The sequence below is a fragment of the Lepidochelys olivacea genome (genome assembly GCF_965140295.1).
Source record: "Lepidochelys olivacea isolate rLepOli2 genome assembly, chromosome: 1".
Lineage (NCBI taxonomy): Eukaryota > Metazoa > Chordata > Testudines > Cheloniidae > Lepidochelys > Lepidochelys olivacea.
Window position 1 is genome coordinate 339555665 of NC_140411.1, and position 21165 is coordinate 339576829.

Below are 21165 nucleotides of genomic sequence, written 5' to 3' on the forward strand. Positions count from 1 at the left end.
AGTATTTTTTTTTAACATGGTTTAAGCAAGATTTGTTTTATTCTTTTAGTGGTAAAAATTTTATCTGAATTCTGTATAATAAAATATATTAACAGACTATTTTTAGAAGCATGGGGGAAATCTGTCTGTCTTGCAGGATCCAAGGTTTTTGTGGGTGGGAGTGGGATAAAAATGGAACAAACAATGCAGGAGTGGGTGGGAGTAGGTATTGCAGGGCAGGACGGGAGCAGGATTAAAAAAATTGTCCTATGCAGAGCTCTAGCACCTAGCATTGGCCACTTCTGGAACAGAGAATACTCGGCTAGATGGACTATTGGGCTGAACCAATATGGCCACTTTTACGTTCGTATGTTATGTTCTTTACCCAGAAGAGAAGGAAAAGGATTTCTAGCAAAACTGCATACATCTGCAACAGATTATCCCCACCATGAGAATCTCTGCCTCCAGACTCTCTCATTATGGCTTCAAACCACTTGTAAATTATTTAGACAAAATATTTCTGAAGTTAATGAGAAATAATTTGTTTCCCCTCCACCCCCAAAATTTGTTGTAATGAAAACGCATATGCAAAAATGAAGCAATCCCACATAATTAAAACAAAACACTGATTTGAATTAGTCAGCTGTCCACATTATTGCAAGCCACGTTCAGTGCCTGGTATCAGAAGATAACTTCTTCAAAAACTCATGGTGATGAATCCATGGGTCAGTCACCAACAAAACCAGCACCATTCAGGATCTGCATTTGGACAAGATGTGTATGCTGCACCAATACCTGATTTAAATCCAGATTCAGCCCCCCCATAATACAGCTCATCCTCACACACTACTCAACATAACACAAACTGAGCAAAATCCTAGAAGACAAAGGAAAGAGCTGCAGCAGTTGTGTTCCCCTCCAACTTTAGAAGCAGAAGATACTCCAGACCCAAATCCTTAGAATTGTTCCACATGGTCTCTGAAGCTAAGGACAAGAGAAATCTAGGACTCTTGCTGGTCTGCAGACTTCTAAACACAGACCCTGCAGATTTCCTGGAGGAGCTGGACCTGCTACCTAGTATAGCAGTTAAAAATGCCCAATTTAATTGTCTCTAGTTACTGTGACTTCCACAAACACCAACACATCATAATATCACAGATCCTCAGGTGCATGGAACCATGAGATTCAAATTAACTCACTCCAGCCCCATGCAATCAGCCTGGCACATACTGGATTGGATCTTCATTCTTGGAGTAGACACCTTTAAGTTTTTAGCCGTCTTAAAAGGCTCTCTCATTTCATCCAAGGTGCTGACAAGCTAGTAGAACCCTAATCATTTACTGATGACTGCCACTGACTCCTAGGACCTACTGAAACCACGATGGTTCACAAGCTACATCAGATGAAGCACAAGGCCGGACCACAGGCGGTGTAAGACCCACTCCAAATCCATCCATGAGCAGCACAATCCCACTTCCAAAACAAAAGCGAAGAACATTTTACTCCTCTGCCATCACCGCTACAAAACAGCTACCAGCAGCTGACTCCAAGACCAAAGCACCAGCCACCAAAGGAGCTCTCTTTTTAATTTGCAGAAAATCAAATACTAGAGGCACTTCCCATGGCAGCAAACTGAGAAGCAGCCCAGACAGTATTAACCACTCCTTACAGAAAACAGTTACAGAAAACAGCTCATGCACAATAAAGTGCTGGAAGCCCTTGGAAACATTTGAATGCGGTGCTTTGTCACTGGTGAACACCATTGAAGATCAAGTACTCCCATTAGCACTGGGCACAGTCAACACAGTCTTCTGAGAAGCAACTCTGCCATCCTCATTGCAAAATGCAATAGCCCAATCCTCAACAAAACCCCAACACTTAGCGCAGACTACCTCTCCAACACCTGCCTCCGAACAGGAAAGTAACGACAGGCAAACTCCAGCATCATGTGACCTCTCAACTTCGTGAAAACTTCAAGACCAGGGAACAGCATAGCCACAACCTTAGTGGCACTTTAAGACAACTCTCCTCCTAACAGTTGACGAAGGCCATCTCCAAGCTGCTGCTGACCCATCTACATGACACAGCTGGAGAAGGTGGTACAGCACTGCAACAGCTGCAGTCTTCCCTCTCACACCAGACTCAGTGGTGATGGGCAACTGCTCCTGGTCCCCAAGGGCTCTCACCTGCATAGTCTCCAAAAGATCCACCCTGCTCTCCTGGCCCCCTACAACATCTGCATTGGCGAGAAGCTGCTTGGAGAGTTGGTGAAACAACAGAAACTCTGCTGCCAACAATATATTAAGAAAACCCAGCTGTACACTTCATGTTTTCACAGATGCAGCCAGCACAGTCATAAGTATGTCACAATGCCTACATCTGGATCAAGGGTATCTGACTCAACCTGAACCCAGACAAGACTGAAGTAGTCAGAAGAGGAAAATACTTGAAGAAATTTGCTGGGACATCTCCCACTCTGTTCATCAGACTGGTATGGAGAGGTAGTTTGCCTGGGACACCCACCATCCCCTAAATGACCAGGCAGTATCAGTGGCTGGGACTCCCCTTCAAGTGGTTTGTGGCAGCAAACTCCTCCCCCCCGCCCCCCAAAAAAAATGAAAAACCAACCACACACACCACCACCTTCTTCCACCTTCAGCACCTACAATTCTCCACCCCTTCTTCCTTGAAGATCTAGCCCCAATAATCCATGTTTGTCACCTTCAGACTTGATTACTATAATTCACTGTACTTGTGGCTAAACATTTGAGCAACAGAAAAACCAACTTATGCAGATACAACTGCCAGTCACTGTGAGCTTACTACTTTGTTCTCCATTGGCTCCCACCGTCAGTTCAAGGCCTTAATTCAAAGGATTAAGACCCAGCTATATCTGCAACTTCATCTATGTCCAAGACAGTTGTGCTCCTCCATGGCAATGAACTCACCAAAATCAGGGGGAAAAATACATTAATGCTAGGAGAGAAATAACCCCCATCCAAACATGGATTCAGGCCTGAACTCTGCAGCTAGGGTCGGTGTTTTACACCACATTGCCAGTGGATTGTGGCCCAAGACATGGGAGGATTACTCCAAATTAGAGAGATCCTCTGTGGGCATAAAAGATCCTATGTCACTCCTTTGTGTCCTGTTTAGAGGGCATGGTCAAGGTAGTTGGGCATGAGTGTGACTCCACTATGTCCTACTGATTCCTGGCTGCAGCTAACTGCTTCTTGGGGCTACTGGTAGTTTGTGTAATTTAGAACACCCTTCAGGAGAACCAGTCCAGGATCAGAGGAGCATGGAGTTCACCTTTGTATCTTCCTCTTGAACTTTGCCCAGTTCTTCTCAGGTGCAGCCAAAGGGCTGGACCCTTGTATCATTAACACTAATCTTGCCTGCCCCCAACAAGTTCTTTGTAGTTGCTCAAAATCGTATCCCCAGATGACTGCTACGTACTCTCTTTGCACTTTCATCCTCTTCTTTTGCCCATTCCGTTTGAGTTCCAGTCTCCAGATAATCAGCCACTTCCTTCTCCAACTTCGATAGCCTGAGAAACATAAGGAGTCAATGATGATAGTTTCAACACACATTCAGTATGAGATAATGAGCATTTTAAAAAGTGGGAGCATTCAGAGACCATATGCTATTGCTGTATATATTACTCTAACATTTCCCGCATAAGTCAGAATTAAAAATATATAAGCACACAGTGAAATATGAAGATATGTCCAGAAGCTGATTTATTTTTTTGGATTCTCCTACATACCTTGCCCTTACTTCATTTTATATATAAAGACATACAAGTTTATTTTCATGGTACAGGAATAAAGTGGGATTCAGCTGTAGTGATCATTGTTCATAGTGATCATGTCACAGTACAAATGAAAGCTACTTTCCAAAAATCTTTTTCTATGGGTATGGATGCATCTGTCCCTTGTGTCTCTTGGAAGTTGGGAACACGATCAGAAATATTAATTCTGAATCTATTTTTTCCTTTGAGGTTTTCAAATGGTAAGGAAAATTTCACACTTTTCTGAGGATACATCTACACTGCAAATTAAGGTGCAAATTATACTGTGGGTAGGTACACCCATACTAGCTTTAATATAGCAGCATGGACTCCAGTGTGGGCTAACAACCTGAGTACATAGTGCCCCAGGCAGGCTTTTACTGGGGCAGTTAGCCTATGCGGCAACCTGTGACAACTGTGTCTTCACTGCTATTGTTACCTGTGCTGGCCAGGTTAAAGCCAGCATGGGTACACCTGCCAACACTAAAAAAAAACAACTTAAACTACTGAGTAGACATATTCTGAGGATATGTCGACACTGCTATTAAACACCCTCGGCTCGCCATGTCAGCCTGAGGGGCTCTGGCCATGGAGCTGTTTAATTGCGGTGTGGATATTTGGGCTCAAGCTGGAGGTGATTAATTGCATGGTGTTTAACTGTAGTGTAGACATATCTAGAAAGTAATTTGGCTATTGGCAAAGCTTGTTATCACTTCTAGGAAGGCCGTTTAGAATCATTATGTGACTGATTTGCACTGGTATAGTGTCTACTCCAAACAGATCTCACGCTGTCCTTGCAAAATGGCAATTGTGGAGCAGCTTCGGCTCACACCAGTGAAATTCCAGTAACTTGAACAGTTACTTCCAATTTACACCAATGTGACTGAGCTTATGCAGGTCTCATCTGGGACATTCGCTTTAGGTATCTGGAATTAAATTTATTTTAGGCATTTCTAAGGAGCTTTCAAAAATAATGTATCTGAGAGTCTCAAACTTTAAAGAATTAAAGCCCTGTGAAGTAACTATTATTATTCACACTATATAAAATTTGACTTGCCCAAGGTCCCATAGAAAGGACATCACACCATGAGAATATTTCATTGGAAAACTGCAGAGACAGTGCATGAGCAATTCATGAGCTAAAATGTCCTCAAATATCCATTACACCATTTCACTTCAATTTTGGGAAACTGCAAGCCCAGAGGGGGCAACGGGAAAAGGATCCTGAACTGCTTTGTGTTGAGAATTAAGAGAACAGGAGTAGAAAATAGAAGAAGAGAACCTGTGATTTACCACTCCCATGGCTACAATAAAGGAGTCATTATGAGATAAATATCGGTCAATGCACAGCAGCATGTACTACAGCCTGTATACTACTGTCAACATCATATTGACGTTTGAGCTTGTCCCTGTCTACCCACGGGTTTGGTAGCTTTGGCTGAAATGGCTCTGATGGATAATGGTTGCAATTCAAAATACTTGTTACCATCTATTTTATACCTCTCCTTGTGTTCTTGAAGTTCCTTTTCAAGGCTCTCTCTCATCTGAGTCTCATTTCTAAGGCAACAAAGAAGTTGGCTAACAGTAAGCTCTTCAGATTCCAAATTCTTTGGTTCATCCACAGATCTGCTCCTGCTTTGATCAAACATGCTATTAGTACAGGTGATTACAAATTAATTTTTACAGTCCACCATTCGCCCAGCTGAATGCCAAGATTTTCAGAAGTGACTAGTGATTCTGGATGCTCAGCTTGACACTTTATAGGGACCACATTTTCAGAAATTGTTGAGAACCAGCTCTCTGAAAGTCAGGCCCCATTAGAGTGTCTCAAGTTGGACACCCAAAAAATGAGTCTTGCCAAAAGGCTAAAATAGTGGCAGCCCATGATCCTCAAGATCTGGCTCCATGACCATGAGTGCAGTTCTTGCTTCAAGCACCACTTCAAAAACAGCTCACAACAAGAGGGAGGATGTATTCAACCACTTAACTGAGTAGGTCCATGTAAAAACAGAAATCTGACATTTAAAATATTCACAAGTATATTATGGGTCATTTTGTGGAACCAAAAGTGTTGCTTTTCATGATGGATGTCTTCACAAAATGGCTGTTTTTCCAATTAAACATGCAAAATTTCACATCTCTCTACAAAACAATTCCTCCCCTACCCCAAAATCCCAATAAAATTACATTTTCATTAAAATTGCCTTATTTTTGAGCCAATAAATCCTGTAGTATTTCACCCCCATAAAGTGCTTTAAGTCAGATTATGCTAGTGGAAAACATATTAGTTCATGACATCAAATGTGAGACCTCACTATAAGTAATAGGGAAATTGACTTTCCTGGGATAGGACACAACCTTCCTCTTCTTGTGGCTTGGGAGTGTGTGTCTGGGTATTCATTACATTCATACTCCCCAAATTTTGTGATAGGATGTATAGGAATCACATTATGTGCTACTGAAACGTAGCTAGCATGTCACATGGGATTATCTAAGACAGTTCTTGCTACTAAATTGGGCAGCATCCAAAATGGAAACTTTAATAGTATCAGCTGCCTAAACCTATAAAGTAGTATAAGTTCAGCAAGGAAACAAGCCTCAGGCATAAAGTTCATGTGAAGATAGAATTGTGGGAGGAGTCTTAAGCAATACATTCTGTGATTTTGGTTTAAAAAAAATTATATATCTCAAGCTTGAAACAGCACCAGAATCCACATACATGTAGGCAGTTGCGTTGTTGGTTCTTTGGTCATTAACAACATCCTGATTTTCTTTTAAAGCTGCATTTGGTTCTCCTTCCTGTTGGGGATAAAAAGAATATTAGCTTTGATATTTCCAAGTTGTCACTAGCTAGCGTATCTGCTTTTATTTCATTTACTTTTTGAATAAGAGAAAGCTGAGGAAGAATCACACCATGACAACACAACTACACAAGATTCCAGGGAATAAATCTCACATTTGGAAATTTTAAAAGTTAATATTTAATGTGTACTCTGGCCATCCCATTAGTACAGATCAAATGAGAAGGACAACAGAGGAGCCATCCCTTCCCCCTACAACCTTTTGCCACTAATTTTTTCCCTAGCAAAAAAATCAGAGATCAGGCAGTTGACATGCTCATCAATATCAGAGATGACTTCCAGTATAGGTCTAACAACCACTCATTTGTGGGAAGCCAACAACCTGCCCTCCCATAGGGAATAATTTCTCCCTGCCAATATATAGCCCAATGCCTTCCTGATTGAATTTTGTAGCCATAATGGGGCATAATTTGAGCTCACGGCTTGAAGCTTCCCCAGCAACTCTAGAATTCCCCAGTGAGTGAGGGTGAATTAAACCCTTTCAGCCTAACGCAGCGATTGCCCTTCCAGACATGGATCCACTACCATAAAAATGATCAAGAAACTATTGATTTTGTCCAGGAAGAAGCCTCCGTAGATTCAATGGTGATAGCAGAAGTAGCTTTCTCTATCTCTAGCACAGTTACAGCACAGAACTTTTGAATATCTAAAATTTGAGCTAAATTGAGTTTGACAGCATCTCTAATTTCTGTCAACAGAAAATGGAACCCTTTCCCTGCCACCAGGAAGGGGGAAGGGGGGAGAAAACCCAAAACCCACACATACAAGTTTCCCCTGAACTAAACACAGCACAAAAGTGAACCTGTGGTATGCAATGCCTGCTCCAGGCATCTGCCTGGAGTGGTGTCAGCACAGTGTGGAAGACACAGACTGAACAGGAGAGAATGGAGAACAGAAACGCCATCTAGTTCTCCAGCCCTCACGCACACATGCATAAGGGCCCTCATTACTATAGGAGAAAGTAGACAAAAATCCCTTTAAAGAATCATCCCCAGAGGAAAGTCAGTTATTCAAAAAAAAAACCAAACAAACCACAAACCAGTATGTTATTCACTCATGCACTTCTGTGCAACCTGTGTTGCAGCTATTAGGGCTGGGGTTGTTAGCCCCCCTCTCAAAGTGGCATACAGTCTTTTCAACACATTGCACAGGGACTGAGCTGTGCATTTACCATTACAGGAAACTGCACTGCTAAATCCCTCATGGATCTCACAGAAATTTGCCCTCAAAAATATCCTGTCTGAACCACAAAAACTTTTCAGATTGTGCTCTCCATACTCTTCCTGCAATAGGCCAACTGATACTTCTTGAAGCAAAAATATGGTGCTGTTAATGGTTTGTTCCCAATAACTTACACTCATTCTGATCTCAACAAAAGAGTCCTCTGTCGATGGGACATTGAGTTTGAGCTGTAGTTCTGAAACAATGGCAAGCAGATCTGCCTTCTCAGCCTGGAGCCGCACCACCTGGGTCTTCAGCTGCTTAGTTTCCTGGGTCATTTCCTCCCTAACGACTGTGCAGTTCCCCTGGGAAAGATGTAAAATACACACCATATTAGCCAACCAAACAGATATCCAAAGCTACCCAAGCAGAAGTGCTGAGGCAAAAACAACACAACAGCATCCCAAACAGCCTCAACACCATTAGGTATACACAGAAAAAGTCAGTGAATAAACTATTAAAATTTGCTCTGATCAAACTGCATTAAACTAAGTTATCAAATAACGCAACCATCTCCTGCAAGGCTGGAGCCCAGTTTTGAAACATGCACCTGATTCTCCTCAACACTGCCGTAAACCAGGAGCAACTCCACTCAAGTCAGCAGAGCTACACTGGTGTAAGCAAGAGGAGACTCAAGCTCATTAAGCCCAGTTCTCCCCTATCTGCACTGCAAGAACAAACTGCATTTTAAGTTAACCATGCCAGGGAGACAAATGTGTTTTCACCAGGTCCTTCAATACGGTAAATTCCAGAGTGCCGACAGGACTATTTTAAATAAGTGGACAATACAGTGTGGGGGCCATGTAAATAGGTAGACTCTAAATCCAATCTCTCTTTATTCCTCATTCCCCACCATTGACTCCAACACTCTAAGCCCCATTCCCCAATCCCCACCAGTCTCTCCTTGGACTTAAAACTATTCCCTCTCCTGTGTACCCCCTTCTTCCTCACTTCTCTTTCTCCAACTCATCTGGGATCCTACCTCCTCTCTTCCTGGAATCTCTCCAAATGCCCCTCTGTCTGCCCCTTTCCCTACAATCTCTCCCCCTGTTCCCCTTCTCTTTGCTGAAGGCTCTCTCTTCACATCTGCAATTTCCCCCATCCCTTCTTCCAAATCTCTCCCTCCTATCTCTTCCTCGGAAAGCCTCTCCAAATCCCCACATCTTGCCCAGAGTCTCTTCTCCCTCCTTGAGGGTGGGGAGGGGGGATTTGAGAACCCCTTTTTTTGGCTTCTACTTAACCATTAAGCTCCAGTTTCCACCCCTCCCTATGGCGACTTGCTCAACTCCCAATCCTTCCCCTTGAGTTTGTCTCCCTCTGCCCCAGCTTTTTCCCTCCTGCCCTCCGCACTGCCACTATGAGTTCCGGGCAACCCCCCACCCCAGTCTCCTCCATTCCCTTCTATGCTGCATCCTTTGCCCCAGTTCCTCCCCCCCCCCACCTTCCCCAGCTCCTAAAGTTTTGCCATGCTGGCATCTGCTCTGGTGCTGCCACTCCTCATATAGCATCTCCTCCACCTCTTGTTGCCTCGGATTTTGTGTTCAGACCAGGAGGGGAAGTAGCCTTATCACAGCCCTTGCTGGCAAGAAGGCAGAAGTGTAGGGGTTTTTCCTCTCAAAGCCATTCTGAGTGCTAGTATTTATAGCCTGTGAAGGCCAGAGGATGGATCTGTGATTCATCAGTAGTTGAAACTGTGTGGGCACATGAGGTCACCTAATGAGCAGCAAGTGGCTATGATGTATTTTATTTTAGAAAATGCTAAAGTAAAAAGATAGGATTCAAAGTTAAAGTTAAATAAAGTTCATCTTAAATAAGGGACTGTTTCATATTCTCTCTCTGAAGAGAATTTAGGTTACAATCAGGACAATTCCTGAAAAGGGAAAATAGTCTTGGTTTAAGTGATATTGTCAGGCTAGAAATCACAAACAGTAATAAGTGTCCTTGCCTAGGTCACCACCACAAGAGATTCTTAACCCTGGAAGAAAAAAAAAAAAATATCTAGTCTTACTTCTTGAATTTCTTTGTCACTTTGATGTTTTCATGCCCTGGCAAAAGCTGCAAGATTTATTTTGCAAATCCTGCAGTTGGTTGTTGGTTTGCTTTTTTGAACAGAGTTTTTACAGGAAACAAAATAAGATATTAAAAGAAAAACATCTCTCTCTGTGGCAGGCTTTGCAAAAAAAATTAATTTGGCGCAAAGTTTGACCTGACAGCATCACTTTAAAGAGGAGTTTTGAGAAACTAGTTTAACATACTGTGAATTAAAAAATGAACAGTTTTTCCTCCCTTAGAGCTCATCAAGGTCTAGACAGACAAACACCTGGGCCTGCCAAGGGCCCCAATAACTTCTGCCTATGTAGAATTCATTGCAGGATCAGAATCTTAGACCCCATGTTAGACCAGAGTCCTAACTCCCGCTTCGTGTTTTCTGTCTAAAAGATGCTCTCATTCTTTTTACAAGAGGTTTGTTCTTTTCTGATTTGATCATCCTCCTCTATTCTACCCTATAGTGATTTCTCTCTTCCCTCCATTTCCCCATACACCCCACTCCTTTGGGGTTGGAAGACAAAGAAAGAGTCCTGCCCACCAGTCAAATGCAGAAAAGCATATTTCAGAGGGCAAACAGGTCACAGAGTGAATTTGTGGACATCAATCTTTGAATGCCAGTGAGATGTCAGCTTTGAATTTGAATGAACATAAGAACTGCCAGATTGGATCAGATCTGTAGCTCATCTAATACAAACTAATAATAATAAACAACTAGTATCCTGCAACATTGGCTAGCACTAGATGCTTCAAAGGAAGGTGCAAGAAGCCCCTTAGTAGGCAGATGGGCGATAAACTGCCCCCATGAAGCTCTCATCTTAATCCCTAACAGTTGGTTTAAACCCTGAAGTATCAATTTTAAATAAACGTTCTACACCTGAAGGTGCAAATATATCTCCACATGCATATCCCAGTACAAACCTTAAATAGGTTTTTTCAATATAGGCCTTCTGCATGACAATACATGCAAGTCAATGTTGCCAAGCTACTAGATAGCTACCTCAGGGGGCAGAGCTGGCACTTGGCATAAGCAGACCTAGCAATTGCTTAGGACCCTGAGCAGCTCAAGAGGGCCGCCTGTATGTGGGGAGGGGGCAACAATATTCCTGCTTAAGGCACCCCAATGAGCTAGCACCACCTCCTACCCTGGTTCAAACCACTCAGTTACAAAGCAACTTTTCCCATTACTTAGAGGGATGCAGACAGGCAGTTTAGATGGACTCAAAATATAGGTACTGCAGACCAGAGATGCATTTGGCCCAATATGAACAAGAGTATTTTTATGACTTAAAAAAAAAGTTAGATGGAAATAGCGGGAAGGGTTTCTGGTGGGGTTTTGTTTTTTGCATTTAAACTTCCCCCTGTAACAATGGAAGCCCAAACGCAAGAGCACTAAACTAAACTAGGAAAAAAGAAGGAAAAAACTAACTAGGAAAAAGAACTAACACGACTAACAGAACAGAGAATGAAAAGTGAATGAGATGTCTGAAGTTCAGTTTTAATTCTCTCAGCTGTGGCCTGATTTCTCAAATCTCCTGGAAGTCAGTTACCTTTGGAAAAAAATCAGTCCAATGATTTCCATTATGATACAATCCCTCTAAAGTAAAAACAAAACAAAAAAATGGAAAAAAAAACATTAAAAAATACAGTGTAATAAAGAGATACGAATAAAAAGCTGGTGGGCCACTTTTTATTTACCATTTCAGACCCCACCTCTTTCTCTTTTAAGCTTTGAAGTTGTTTCTGCAGCTCTTCATTTTCAAGGCACTTGACTTGCAAGTAATGTTTAGCTTCTTTGAACTTGGACTCGTAAAACTCCCGCTCCTCCTTCTGTTTCTCTCGCCATACAGAAAGCTCCTCATACCGATCCTTCATAGCTTGGTTATGTATCTTCATGGCTTCTAGAGAGTGTTCAGAAACAACATATGAACAGATACTAATCCCTTGCCAGAGAAATAGGAAAGTGAGCCAGGCCAGTGACAATGTTCTGCACAGAAGAGCAGGGTATTTCTATTTAGATGGTCAGCTATCTGGGATAAGGACTTTCTCACTATAGGTTTGTTGTATCTAGCACAATGGGGTGCTGATCTTGTTTGGGGCCCTCTAAAAAAATAGTATTGCCATAACACTAAATTACCTGTCCATGGTCTCTGAATCTCTTGGGTTACCACTAGATCACCACTTACCAGTGAGGCATGACTTGCTTCTCCACTGCCTTTTATACTGTGCAGGTGTAAATGACTTTACAAGATACAAGACAGGGGAGAATCAGACCATACTCTTGAGCCTCACTGGAAAATCCTGGCTACACGTTTACATAAATACAGTCTGAATATTCAAAACCTAAGATATTTTAGGATCCAATTAAGCGCCCAGATACCCATACAATTTCCATTGACTTGAGTGACAATAACATGTAGAGGCCAGTGCTGATCCTTATTTAAATAAAGAGCGATCTAGCTAAAGGAAATTAAAGAGCTTTGGGGCCACTACACAAAATGTCAGACTCAGTCAGGGATCATACATTCTAACATCCACAAAAAAAAAAAAGTCACTGAATTTAAAAGACACGCTGTCAATCTGAAAGCCACATCTCTGTCTGAAAGTGTTACAAGTTATACCGATGCTTACTATGGCTGAAAGTGGTTTGCTATATTATTTCCCTGTTTGATTAGATACGAAGTGCTGTTAAACACACAAAGTAAACAGCCTCATTGCTGTCCTGTACATAGTGATTTTTTCCCTTGGTGAGAAGACTTTTATAAACATCATGAATTTGTGAGAATATACAATTATGAAGGGCTCTGACAAATCAATTAAAATATTTCAGGTCAGAGCCACTTTAAAGGCTCACTTCTTTCAGGGTTACTGGATTTCAAACACAATGTACTTTTCTTTAGCTTCCAATAGTAAAGTGTGCTGGAGCTGTAATATACACGGAGGACTATTTCTTCTTCTGATATAAATCCACTGAAGACAATGGAGCTATGCCAGTTTACATGAGCCGAAAGTTTGGTCCTGAAACTTTACTTCATATGGTATTGGACTGCCCAGCTGGTATTGAAAAGATACTAATAAAGTTATTCTATACATTGCTTCCCAGACCACGAAAGATACCCTTGGTTTTACATCCTAGAGGACCTAATGACTCTGGAAATCTGACAGCTGTAAAAACGAGAGCTCTTACAGCTAAAAAGGTGGTACTCAATTAATGAGCAGCATTAGTGATGTTGCATCTACAGAGATGACATCTTACAAGATGCAAGACAAATGGTAGGTGTGTACAGATATTTGGTCTTCATTTTTTAACCTCTGATGAATTATATATGTTGCTCTAGCTTTCCATTTGCCCTAAGATCTGTCCAAGAGAGCTCTCTTATTTTATCTCAACATAATTCCTATGTATAGTATTGATTTAAGGCTCTGAAATGTATCCCTTCATGTACCCCATGTAATTAGTAATGCAAGATTAGTGCAATAAGAATTATTAATAATCTAAGTTTTAAATACAGAATGTTGTTTTGAAATATAAACTTTAAAAGCCTAATGGCTCATGGAACTCTCTGGCCATGGGTCACACTAACCCAGCCTTCAGGAGGGAAAAAACACTTTACTTGACCAGGGCAAATACATTTGTTTCCTTGACGAGGAAATGTCATTTTTTTTCTATCAATCATCATAGCCAAACAGATTTTGTGCCTGGTCTGGTAAATTTTCATACTAATTTTGCAAACCTGTACTAACTATTTCTATAATTCTCAAGAAACCAAGTTATACTTCAGTCTGGTTGTTTCCCCTTATTCTTCCATACAGATTCAATTTCATAAGATCACCCTAAATATTACCATATAGCATGGGGCAGATTCTGTATTGCCTTACACCTTGTGTAGTCATTTACACCTACGCACAGTGCAATGTTACCACACCACTGTGGTTGGGTGGGGAATTCGTATTTGATACTGTTTTTAAACCCACTTGGCACAGGTATAAAGGACAACACAAGGTACAAGACCATGGAGAATCTAGCCTCTACATTTCAAGGCAGGTTCTCATTCACCTTTTAATTCATTGTTCTCTGTAATCAGCTCTTTCATCTGCTGCACCATCTCTTCTGGGGTGTACGTGCCAAGTGTAGGAGAAGCCAGATTGTGGGGTCCATTTCCCGTTTCACTCTTGTGACATTCACCATTTTCAGCAGGACGCCTTAGCGGCTTGCTGGACATCACTGCAGTGACTATAATAAGATTAACAAAGAGAAATTTAATTTCTTGATGAAGAGTTGCATACCAAAAAATCCAGCAGCTAGCCAACAACCGAGACATACCATGGATACACCACTAGATCGTTCTGCACTGCCATGACAAAGGAGTGTTGCTACTGAGCTTACCACAACAGAGTATTCCCCATAAATCCCCAAAAGATCTGTTTCAGAGTAGCAGCCATGTTAGACTGTATTTGCAAAAAGAAAAGGAGTACTTGTGGCACCTTAGAGACTAATTTATTTGAGCATAAGCTTTCGTGAGCTACAGCTGTTGCATCCAATGAAGTGAGTTGTAGCTCACGAAAGCTTATGCTCAAATAAATTTGTTAGTCTCTAAAGTGCCACAAGTACTCCTTTTCTTTTTGCAAAAGATCTGTGTGAGCCTTGAGCTATTTAGTTTACTCACATAACACTCAGCCCAGACTCATTAACCTTCAGGAAACGTGGGCTTGTATCATCATTTTGGGGCAAACCCCTACAAGTTGCACATGGCTTTGACTTGAAACCAGGCAGCACTTGGGTGTTTCATCCACATTTTGTTCAAGAGATTCATCTACAATTCTGGGCCTTGATACAGAACTCTGCAGCACATCTCCTCAGCAATATACAAACTACTGTGAACACATCAGGGTGGATAAAAATCAATGATTTTTTTTTTAAAATGTTTTTTAAAAATCTGATTTTTTAAATTTAAATAGGATTTTTTTGATAAAATGCTTTTTGAGGAAAAAAAGCAATCTAAAGATGGTTTTAATTAAGATACATTATAGCTCAAAGATATCTCATCATGGAATAGGATTATAAATTCTAATTCTGTAGTATGAGACAATATATTCATGTAATGTTTAAGAAAAGTTTTGTAAATGAGTTCCAATAGTTCATGGATTAGGGACCCAATTTTATGGGGTTCTAAGGGCTTCTGTATAGATTATTTAGGTTAATCTTTCTATCTACCCAATGGGACTCAGTGCTCAATCTAGAAGTTACGATCAGAGATGCTTAATTTTGCAGTTCTCAAACTGTGGATTTGTGTCTCCAGAGATAACATGCTTGTTAACAGCAAAAATGTTTTTAAACAAACAAATAATATATAGAGGTGAGAAATCACAGACCTCAACCCTATTGTCCCTTTGCAAATTTGTGTATACAGAGTCAATACCTTACCTCTCTCTAAAAGTGCAAAGTTTCAAAAAGTTCAGTGAATAGAAGATTGTTGCAAGCGGGATAGATCTAGACAAGGAGAAGATGTCTGGAGATAAATGTGAGCAGGGAGGGACAGGCAGTAGAAACAAAAGTGAAACTGTTTGAGCAGCATATTCAAGAAGTTTTGAGGTCTTTCTGAGTGTAGCCTTCATGCCATTCTCTCACTAGAAGGGAAAGCCTATAATGGCAGCAGGCCATAAAAGAGACCCAGTTTGGGAATAAGAACCATTCAAGAAATATATGTTTGCTGATGATGTTTTAAAGAAAGGCACACCAGTGAACTGGTGGAAGTCACTTAAGCACTTGGATTCAGAGACTGTTGAAGTGATGATCTCACTTTTAACAACAGTAGCTTCTTCTTCTGGTGTAGAAAGAATATTTTCTTCCTTTGGACTAATTCATTCCAAATTGAGAAATCGTTTGGGACCTGAAAAACCAGGAACGCTTGTTTTTCTTTTCCAGATTATGAACAAAGAGGAAAATGAAGGTGAAGACGACTGAGTTAACTGCAGAAGCCAATATTTTAAGCTTCTCATGTTGATCTGGCTGACATAGTCGATTTAATTTTTGTTTTAAAAAATATATATTTAACTATTTTAGTTAAAAACAATTTTAACAAAAACTAACTTGATATTAAAAAACTTGAATGTTTAACTAAATTCAAAAATTCATATGCTTGTTTTGTTAAACTATTATAGGTTTGCTGTTGAAGAAAAAAAATCTAGAATACATAATGTTGTTGTTTTAGTTAAACAAAACAATTTAAATGTCTGTCTCGTGATGTTCTCCTCCTAATACAGCATGGCAGGAAAATTCTCCAAATATTAATGCTTAAACTGTTGATTTGTAGATAGTTCACCTCCCAATGACTTCATAAATATCTGCTTCAATTACCTTTGGTAAATGAAATAACCAAACAATCATTCATTTTCTGATATAGCTGTAAAACTAATCTGAAAAGTTTTCAAAATAAATCACTTTAAAAATGTATAGTGTGTACCTTCTAAAAATGAAACCTATATCTATCTCTGAGTTGTGAAGAATACGTATTAAGGTTATAACAACCAATAAGAATACACTTTTATGTAGAAATCCATGATTAAATCGAGACTTCCTGACTAGTGATTTAAATCAAATCCACCCTGGAACACATCAAACCTGTTCTTGGCTCCCTACACCAAATCCCCATATAATACTGAATCAAGTTCATGGTCTTGGTCCTTCCCCAGAAGGCGCTCCATGGCCTAGGCCCAGGGTATCTAAAAGAGCGGCTAAAGCTCTAGGATGAAAACCATGGTCGACAGCTTCTCTCCTCCGGTGCAATGGAACTTTCTACAATAAGGATAAAGCTCCTCTGTGCAGGAAACAGCTTTCTTGGAGGCCAGACCAAGACTTTGGAATGAACTACCTCAGGAACTAACGACCATCATAAACCTCACCAACTTCCACTCCAAAAACAAGGAGAATTTCCTTGACTTGACTTCTCCAACAAACACACACACACACATATATATTTAAAAAAACCAAAACACCACACTCCACTGTCCACACTTCTTCCCCTGAGGACAGCATGAGAGAACCAAACATGACGGCTGTTAGTTACATTGCTCAATCCACTGCTGGAAGGTGCTCAGACACTATGGTGATAAGTGTGGTACAAAAAACTATTTAGAATAGAATAGTGTAGGCATGTCACATTAAAAGTTCATTCATTCACAGCTATGGTTGGCCTTATAGCATGGAACACATCTATATCTCCACTCACCTGAACTCCATATCGTCCTCTTTCACCTTATTTTAAATTAAAAAAAAAAAAAAAAAAGCACTTTAAAGTTTTCTTTCCCTCCCTACACCAAAAAGGTATTTATAGAACCACCACAGCTGGCCTTATATTATCTAATCTACCTGTCCCTTTCCACCCCTTTTTCAATCAGGCCCTCTCATAAGTTTCTGAGCATTTGGATGTTAAAGGGCTGGTATGGTATAATTCATAGTGTATTTATTTCTATTCCATTAGGAGCACCGCCAAGCATTTGATGGTTGCCACAGAGGTCAAGCTCAAGAGACAGACAGACAGCCCTGTCAGAGTGGTGCTGGCTTGCAATATGTAATTATTGAATCCAGAAAACCAAATACTCAGGAATGTGGCCCTGTGGCTGTAATTCTATTGTCAGGGACAGATACCGCCCTTTTCTTATATAGCACTTTTCACCTGTAGATCTCAAAGCTCTTTACAAAGGAGGCCAGTGTTATCCCCATTTTAGATGTGGGGAGACACAGGGAAGGGAAGGAAAGGGACTTGCTCAGGGTCACTCAGCAAACCAGCATCAGAGTAAGGAATTGAATCTAGGGCTGCCAAACTGGGTCTAAGTCCTAGCTCGGTGCATGACTCACTCTCACCTACATAAGTTAATTGTAAAGGAGGGAGGGATTTTAGAGCTAACTCCATAATCACAACAAAATTAATGAAACTTATGATGATGCCCCAAAAAATTCTCAATTTTAAAAAATGAGAGTTTAGGATTTGTTTACAGTAAATAGTACCTTCTCTTTTATCCTTCCCTTTCCTAAAATTCTTTTCTTTTTTGATTACCTTTATTTGCTTTGTCCAATACAAATTTTAAGTTCTCAGTGCAGGGACCTGGCCTTCAACTCTGTAAAGCCCCATACAAAGTTTTTGCACTATACATATTTAATATGTATTAATAATAAATAAATAAATAAATAAATAGAGATAAGCAAATAGCAACCCATTTATAAGAAATTGTTCATATGGAAACATCCAGAACAGAAATAGCTGCAAGCTGCTCAGCAAAAGATACCTATGTGTTTCTGCTCTCCACAGTCATGGTGCAGGTTTGAGTCACATGGCCTGAATCTCCGCTTCACCACACTGGTGTCACTCCAGTGGAGCAACACAAGTGTCAAAAGCAAAAAGGGGAAGAAAATTCAGGCCTCCAGTTTCTTGTCCCTGGTCTGTAGGGAGCTGTAAGTGCTGGGTTCAACAGGTAACATGAACAGTTCTATCAATAGGTTCCAGTGAGAATCTCAATTCTTCCTTCTCATCCAAGGGAAGGGCGGCCACGAAACAAAACCCTGAGGTCATGTAAAGGGGAGGGCTTGATCAATCCTAAAGAGATGTGTCATTAGTAAGGCTTTGTGTCTGTCACAGAGGTCACAGATTTTGTGACTTTCTGTGACCTCTATTACTTCTGCAGCGGCTAGTGCAGCTGGCTCCAGGGCTGCCCGAACAGATCAGGCAACCCCTGGGCCAGCCACACCGGCCGCTGCTGGGGCAGTCTCAGGCCACCGTGCCCCTCCCCCCAGTAGCAGTTTGGGTGGGGGCTGGGGCAGGGGTGTCGCTTACCTCGGGGTGGGAGGACCCCCCCGGAAGCATCTGGCACATCTCTTCAGCTCCCAGGCAGAGGGTCCAGGGGGCTCTGCGTGCTGCCCCCACAGCTCTCACTGGCTGCAGTTCCCGGCCAAGGGGAGCTGCGGCACTAGAGCTCATGGCAGAGGCAGCATGCGGGGGGCCCCCCTGGCTTTCAATCCCCCTAGGAGCTGCAGGGATGTGCCGGCTTCTTCCAAGGAGATGCGCGAAGCTGGGTAGGGAGCCTGCCAGCCCCACCAACCCTCCCCCCCAGTAGGGGTCCTGGGCCACGCACTGCTGCTCACGCCCACGCCCCAACACCAGTGGGAGTACCAGACGGCATGCCGCTGCCCCCTCCCTCCCCCCAGCACCCACAGCCCCCGGCCCAAGTTTTAGTTAGGGGTATATAATACAAGTCATGGACAGACCACGGGCTGTGAATTTTTGTTTACTGCCCGTGACCTGTCCATGACTTTTACTAAAAATACCTGTGACTAAAATGTAGGCCTTAGTCATTAGCAATGCAGTAGTTCACGCCCCTTCGGTTTGGTAAAAATCATTTATTCTTTAAATACATGGAGGTGGATGTAAATCATCTCTGGACACTGACTCTTATCATGGGACTTTTAACTTTTATTCCACAGCCCCAGTTACCTGACATGGGTCAAGGCTAGGAGAGCGCAGTCTCTTAGCAGCATTCCTGTGTGTCACAGCTTTATGACAGCAGGGAGAGATCTTGTTTCTTGATTTAGTCTTTCAGCCTCACTTTTGAACTATGTAATTTTTGTGTCTCCTCTCCCAGCTCCAGCCACCTGCTACCAGGTTCTCTTTACAGAGGTACAGAGCAACCCACAAAACACGCCGCTGATTCTCCTGGTGCCTCCACCCAAAGGCCACAACACTCAGTGCCTTTTTTTATCTCTAAGCCTGCAGGGCTCTGAGCTGTGACTGTGCAGTATGGTCATTTTTTAAAGTAATGGCTATTTTGAAGCACGATGGGGACCGGTGACATACAACAGTGAATCAGACATGCCAAACCCACCAAAAAAACACCACCACAGAAATTGGGCTTGTTTTTGGCTTAATTGGCTTGTGATTGCTTGTTGGGTGGTTTTTGGCTTGTAGCTTCTTCTTCTTCTTTTTTTAAATCAGCTTCCAGCAAACAGGGGTAAGGGGGGGAGCAAGCAGGGGAGAGAGTGGGGGAGGGGAGAAACAGGGGGCCAACCGCAGTCCCAGATTGCATGCCAGGGGCTCTAGTCACATACAGCGTGGGGGTTCCTAGGGATTGCCTTGTTTTGAAATGGGATTAGCTTGATTTTTGGCTCATTGTGAAAGTCGGGGTGTGAAAGGTGGCAACTGCGCAGTGGCTGTGGTGTAAAAAACAGACAGACACCCCACTATACTCCAGTTCAAATAGGAATTATCGGGGGGGGGGGGTGAGTTATCTGGCCTGTGGTCTACCAGGGGTCAGACGAGATGGCCACAACGGCCGGGGATCCTATGAGCAAGGAGGAGGCTGAGCATGCTCCCAGCTCGCAGGGTCTCCAAACGTCCCCGGGCTCCCAGCACTTCCCCCTCCGCGGGGATGCCCAGGCGGCAGGAGAGCAGCGCCGGGCTCCCCCAGGGAGCGGGGGGGGGTCCCCCTGGGGATCAGGGCCGGCTCCCCGCACTGGCGCAGTGCCGCGGGACGGGGCGCGGTCGCTCTTTGGAAGCGGCACCTGCGGCAGCCCGTTCCCCGCCGCCGCGCTGAGTTTCACTTTCCCTGGCCCCCGGCGCGGCGCGCTGGAGGGCGAAGCTCACCTGAGCTCCAGACCCCGCGCGTCTGGCTGCGCCCAACGGCTCAGTCCCTCGGCCCCGGCCGCCGCCGCCGCCGCCTCCTCGCTCCGCCGCAGGCTCCCACGGCCGGGGGCGGGTTTGTTATGGGGCCTCGCTCCCCGCCCTGCCCAGCTCAGCTGACTCCCGTGACGCCGGCCGCCGCCGCCGCCGCGGGACTTTCCCGGGCCCCGCCCGCGGGGAGCGGGGCCTGCCTTGGCGCGGAGCCTGAGGCGCCCCGCCTGGAGCTCACGCCCCGGGGGAGGGCGGCTGTGGGCTGCCAAAGAGCGGCGTGAGCTTCCCCCAGCCCGCTCCTCCTCTGCCCCTCACAACCCCGCTGCCCTCCCCCGGGGCCGGGGAGAGAGAAATCGCTGCCCCGCGGCCTGCCCCGGGGCCGCTGAAGGGCAGGCTTCAGTCTGGGATTCGCCTTGAAATGAGCATAAGCTTTGGTGAGCTACAGCTCACTTCATCGGATGCATACTGTGGAAAGCACAGATCTTTTTATACACACAAAGCATGAAAAAATACTCCCCCCACCCAACTCTCCTGTTGGTAATAGCTTATCTAAAGTGACCACTCTCCTTACAATGTGTATGATAATCAAGGTGGGCCATTTCCA

The 21165-nt window shown here is 43.0% G+C and overlaps 1 protein-coding gene across 3 annotated transcripts in view; it reads right to left on the bottom strand.

Annotated features, from left to right (window-relative positions):
• Positions 1-20791, bottom strand: part of OPTN (optineurin) — a 42488-nt gene extending 21697 nt beyond the window's left edge. Inside the window, exons 1-7 of one of the 3 annotated variants that reach the window (XM_084650019.1) lie at positions 20535-20791; positions 13958-14134; positions 11599-11801; positions 7989-8159; positions 6492-6571; positions 5273-5407; positions 3439-3529 (exon numbers count right to left, since the gene is read on the bottom strand). In XM_084650019.1, the coding sequence (XP_084506145.1) occupies positions 3439-3529; positions 5273-5407; positions 6492-6571; positions 7989-8159; positions 11599-11801; positions 13958-14123 (846 nt within the window). In that variant the 5' untranslated portion in view covers positions 14124-14134; positions 20535-20791. The remainder of the gene's footprint in view (positions 1-3438; positions 3530-5272; positions 5408-6491; positions 6572-7988; positions 8160-11598; positions 11802-13957; positions 14135-20534) is intronic. The other 2 variants (XM_084650021.1, XM_084650020.1) reach the window with 2 other exon arrangements.
• Between the last annotated feature and the right edge of the window lie 374 nt (positions 20792-21165).